At 47.6% G+C, this 5403-nt stretch overlaps 1 protein-coding gene across 1 annotated transcript in view; it reads right to left on the bottom strand.

Annotated features, from left to right (window-relative positions):
- Positions 1-547: 547 nt before the first annotated feature.
- MMP1 (matrix metallopeptidase 1) overlaps positions 548-5403 on the bottom strand; it is a 7958-nt gene continuing 3102 nt past the window's right edge. The window contains exons 7-10 of the mRNA XM_077769704.1: positions 3516-3649; positions 1887-2049; positions 1271-1374; positions 548-1090 (exon numbers count right to left, since the gene is read on the bottom strand). Of these exons, the coding sequence (XP_077625830.1) occupies positions 981-1090; positions 1271-1374; positions 1887-2049; positions 3516-3649 (511 nt within the window). The 3' untranslated portion in view covers positions 548-980. The remainder of the gene's footprint in view (positions 1091-1270; positions 1375-1886; positions 2050-3515; positions 3650-5403) is intronic.

Raw genomic sequence — 5403 nt, 5'->3', positions numbered from 1 at the left:
ACAGGTGGGACTTCCTGGAGGAACGTCTGACTCTGCGTGCTCGGGCTGTCAATGGGGTGCAGGTTATAAGGAAATTTAATTTTATCTTCAATTCTTTTTGCCTTTGTTCTCCACATGTATGGGTCCCTGCTGGCACAATCTGCTGGCCAGGGCTACTCAGATGGCGCTGCCCACCCCTCCTCCGTGGCTACCAGGAGTGGGACCTCAGGAAAGTGCAGCTCTCCCGAGTGCTCTGAGGGGGAAGGGTGTGCCCTTGAACAACTCTCCCAAGCTGTCCATGGTTTTACCTAAAACCAATTTTGGAATCTTGACATGGGACATGGAAAATCAGTTCTAACCTCCTGGGATGATGTAAACTCCATGAAAATGGGAGAATATTCCATCTCCCTATGCATCCTTGCTTCCCGCATGAATAGTTTGTGTATTTGCTCTATTCCCACTTCAAATTTGAAAACTAATCTCTGTAAACAAGGCTTTATCATCAGGAAATAACAATGTCATGATTTAGATATACTAGACACTTTATAAAACAGTAGAGACACGGATGGCTTATTCCAAACATAAAGCACTTTATTTTCTGTAACAAAAGTTGTTTCTTGCACATTAGGATGCATTTAGCGGTTGCTTATATGTTAGGGAACTGCTTCTCCTCTGGCAAAGACTTCTATCTCTGGTCTCCTGTCTCGAAGAGCTGCCCTCCAGCGTCAGGGTCAAAGTCTTCTACTTTGGAAAAGAGCTTCTTTGCAAAAATGGCCCATTTGAATCCATAATGCATGAACTTGACCTTTCTTAGTTCTCAGTTGTAGAACTAAATTAGAGCAGTACATAATATATTGCATTCTAAAGCATAAAAAATAGATGTAGAATGAGGTATAAATAAGGTTATACCTAATAGCTCTGTATTTTATTTAAACAAATGGCTCTTCAGGAAGACACCTTCCTTGGGTTCTTGAAATGCGTTTTTCCACCATAACAGTTGGTTAATAATTTCTGCAGTTGAACCAGCTGTTAGCTTTGTCAAGAGACAGAATTCTCTTAGTTGTAGGATCAAACTTGTATTGCCTTGTTCCGTGAAAGAAATAGAAAAATCCTAGAAAGAAAACAGAAGAGACTTACTCTGTTATACAAATCGTTTCTAGGCTTCAGTTAAATTCTTAAAAGACCCTGCCATTTGTGAGGACAAATATTTTTGGCACTTGCTGTCCCAAATAACAGTACTGATGTTATTCTATGACAACAACATAGAGGACATGTATATATATCCACTTACCATCTTTCTGGAAAACAGCATCAACCTTATTTCCAATTCCGGGAAAGTCAGCTGCTATCATTTTGGGATACCCTGGATCCATGGACTGTTTATATTCATCATACCTGGTCAAACAATAATTGGAGGTGTCAGAACGTGTCGAGTGTGTAGACTTTGCAGGGCTGTCACGGGGAATCTGGCAGCAGGAATGTTTCTAAGAACTTTTAGCTGCAGAGGTCTTGCGTAGCATGAGGGAGGGTGATGTGGAATGCTGGGTGGAAGAAGCGGTTTCGAAGGTCCCTCTGAACACCAACTACGAATTCTAATTCCCTGGGAGGTGCCACACAATGTCCTCCTAAAGGTAAACTGCACTGAAAGATACATTTCTATCAGCAGAAGGGTCGTGTGAAGATAAACGCCTTCTTAGGTGTCCTTTATCAAACTTAGTGCCACATGTCCCCCAGATGCCCACATGATCACTGAACAATAGGCTTGGATGCCAGACTGGCTACAGCCGCTCACTGAAACGGCAGCTAGCCAAGGCGGTATGAGACTCCTGTGGGAATGGTTCAATCTAGAATGTTCCCTCTATGTAGAAAGAGCTGGTGCACTACCATTTTCTGTCCTCAGTCTTTACCTCCAGTACTTGTTAGCAACAAAGAAGTATGTTTTCCCAGTTTGTTCATCAGAAACAGCAGCATCGATGCTCCTCACAGCTCTGGGGAAACCGAAGGATCTATGGATGTCCCTGGGGTATCCGTACAGCATATCCTGCCCCTGGGCAGCCCAGTACTTATCACCTGCCAATCAAGAAACAGAGGTGAATAGACTTGTCCAGGGTGTGAGAAGACAGTGGGCTGATGTCCAGCTAAGTTGTGGCCTCATGTGCCACAGCAGTGTCCTGCTTGCACATTAGAGTCATCCAGGGAGGTTTTTAAAGATGCCGATGCTAATGGTGGCTCCTGTCAGTTAACTTAGGACAGTTTTAAACTATCTGCATCTGCAGCAAGCTTGGGAATGGCCCACAGGTTCCTCGCGCCACCTCGGTAACACCAGGCTCGCTCACGTGGTTGCCTCTGGCTTAAAGTTCCTGCCAACGGCTCCCCACAGCCCAGAGTATTGTAATGACACAAAACCTGTAAAGACTTTCAGCCTTTGTAAGCACAAACCACCGCCTCTGGCTAGAATGCAGTTCCAAATACTAACGTGTGCTGTGTCCAGATCTGTAAACTTAGAAAGCCCCACATCACATAAAACTGGTCTTCTCTCTTGAAGCCAGGATTGTTCTCATTGCACAGATACGCTCATTTACCCCATACAAAAAAGCAGTTTGAAACTTTGTGCATCTGACATTCTATTTAAGGGGTGCCGGGGGCTCGGTTGGTTGAGCGTCCGACTCTGGATTTCGGCTCAGTGTTGTGAGATGGAGCCTGCATTGGGCTCTGTGCTGAGCATGGAGCTGCTTAAGAGTCTCTCTCTCTCCCTCTGCCCCTCTCCCCTGCTCACACACTCTCTCTCTAAAAATTTAATTTCTGGCTAGAAAGCCTGCTTTCAAAGTTTCCTGTCCCTCTGAACTGCACTCAGTTCTTTGCCTTGAGTGTATGACCGGCTCAAGTACTTTAATGTCTGCATGTAGTATTTGCAGAAATACTGATGTTTATAGTGTCTTCAAAGCCAGGAGCCCATCATTAGATTATGTTTCATTCTAATAGAATCAAAGAAGTTTGTCACATTCAATTCGTGATGATTCAGGACTTCTCATACTTTAATGTACATGCAAATTTCCTGAAACTTGTTAGAATTCCAGAAGGTCTGAACTGGCCGCTGAAGGACATGGACATGGACAGACCTTGAGGACGTCATGCTCAGCGAGTCTGTGGTCCTAACAGACTCCCCAGGGGATGTCACAGCTGCCTCTCCCTCCCTCGAGAGACTCATTAGTAGTAAAACAGGCTCCAGGAAATCTCACACTTAAGGTCTCTGTCCCATCCNGCCCTGGAAACAGTTCCACACAAAAAAACATTTTCAAAATTCCAGGTTCACGAACCAGCAGAACACAGATAACTGCAGTCATATGCTACTTATTGAAAATGACTCAGAGCTGGACTCTGTCATTCTTAGTTAAGGGGGGATGGACTCTCACTGGTGTGATAAGTGAGATTGTCAGATTTTCAAAAGTACACAGAGAGGAAGAACTCTCTTCTATCTAGTCCCCAAAGCACATGAAACATCAGTTCGCAGAGCTGAACAATTGCGGACGCGTTACCTTTGAAAAACCGAACTTCGTCTCTCTCAGTAACTTCGTAAGCAGCCTGAAGTCCGGTTGGCAGGTTTGGCCAGAAAAGAGAAATGAAATTCTGCTCAACTTGCGGGTAGTGGGGGATTACGCGCATGTAGAACCTGATTAGAAAAAGTAAAGACAGTTTTGAGCTAATGGCGAGCAAGCAGGGGCTGACATCCAACCGAGTTTATGGCTGGCAGAGCGGGTCCTGGTGAACGTTTAACATCGGTCATCCAGGCTGGGGCCCGGGGGACGGCGGGGAAGGCGGGCCCGTGGCGTGCGCTCCTTGCACAGTGACAGCACCGGGCAGAGTCCTGGGGGTTCCCAGTACTGCACCGGTGTGTCCACAGTACCGCCGCCGTCCACACGCTTCCAGCACAAACAGCCCCGGGAACATGGACAGTCAAGGGTAGCAGAGTGACCACAGAGGCATCAGTGCCACTTATCTTTCGTGGCCTTGGCACTAATATGATTTAGGTTACTTGAATAATGGCCATGTTGGACAACCAGCTCGTACAAATTCGGTCTAACAGCTGGCTCTGGAGCCGTTAGGAGCCTGCGGCACAACACAGCCCTGCCACCGACACTCGTGCACAGAGCCCAGGCCCCTCCCTGCGCCATGCCTTTCCTCACAGAGCGTATTGCTAGGGGTCAGGGAGGGGAAGCGAGGTGTCTAAGGCAAAGGTTAATTTTAACCTCAGAGCTGGCCACCACTCCCTGTGTCCCCTTAGGCTGGTGGCTCACAAAGTCAGTCCTACAGTCTACAGGGACTGGAGTGATGGCAAAGCATGGAGCGTGATGTGGTGGCGGAAGAAGTTTCCAGACTGCCGGCCACAGGGAACGATGGCCCCGGCCGTCAGGAGCCGGACAAGTGGTCCAGCCCCACCTCTGCCTGGCCGTGGGACCCTGCGCAGTCCACTACCATGCCCAGCCTCCCACAGCTGTCCACTGTGAGACCACTTGCATGACAACACAGGTGTTTGAGTTTCTGAAAATCCTAGACGTGGTCCTGGTCCTTGAAGACAATCCTCAAATACTTGCTTCACAAGGTTTATCCTTCTCTATTGAGAGCTTTCCTTTAAACCCAACTAGTTCCTCAGCTTTGACCTACACCCTGTCTGGTTTGCATGCCGCCTTACCTCTCTGGGAGAGGAGGGTGGGAAGCATTTGGAACCGATACCCCACATTCTGGGGTGCGTGTGATCACACAGGGTCCAATGGCGCAGACGAGACTCCGGGAACAGCGGCTGAGAAGTGAGCCCACTGATACCCCTACTTTCTGTGAAGCCCGGGCCCTTCCTCAGTGCTGTTCTTTCTGTGGACTGCGTTATTCAGAAAAAGTCTACATTACAATTTTACACGGCCCTTTAGGAATCAGGATGGTACAGAGAGCAGACCCATTCCTCATGAGGGACCCTGGCTGCTGCCAGGCCACGCACTGCCTTGGGATTCCAGGACCCTCCTGTGAGGAGAGAAGCACGTTGTGACCACACATATGTGCTCAAGGGGAGAGTTCTCATGAACTCTTGGGGATTTTCCCACAATGGCTCCTACCCTTCCCTAGATCTCTGGGGATCACAGGCTTTGGGGGGAGGACATCTTTACTAGGATAGAGGGGTGAGATGTAAGGGTGGCTACAAAACCCCCATCAGCATAATGGTGCTGTGAAAAGTACTGGCTTCTCCTATGAAAGTGCCCACATGAGTCTCATCATGAGAACGGCATTAATGAAGAGAGCTCACTAGTAGGAGTCAGAAGATCAGCTACTGCTCTGTCACCACTCTGTGCCCTAAAAGGATCTCTTTCCTTCTCTCTGCCTTAATTTGCTGATCTGTAAAATGGGACTATATTTCCTGGATTTTCTACCTCAATG

The sequence above is a fragment of the Crocuta crocuta genome, unplaced genomic scaffold (assembly GCF_008692635.1).
Source record: "Crocuta crocuta isolate KB4526 unplaced genomic scaffold, BGI_CrCroc_1.0 scaffold80, whole genome shotgun sequence".
In the NCBI taxonomy this organism is placed as follows: Eukaryota; Metazoa; Chordata; class Mammalia; order Carnivora; family Hyaenidae; genus Crocuta; species Crocuta crocuta.
The sequence above is the reverse complement of the archived record's forward strand: the minus strand, read 5'-3'. Positions and strand labels throughout refer to the sequence as shown.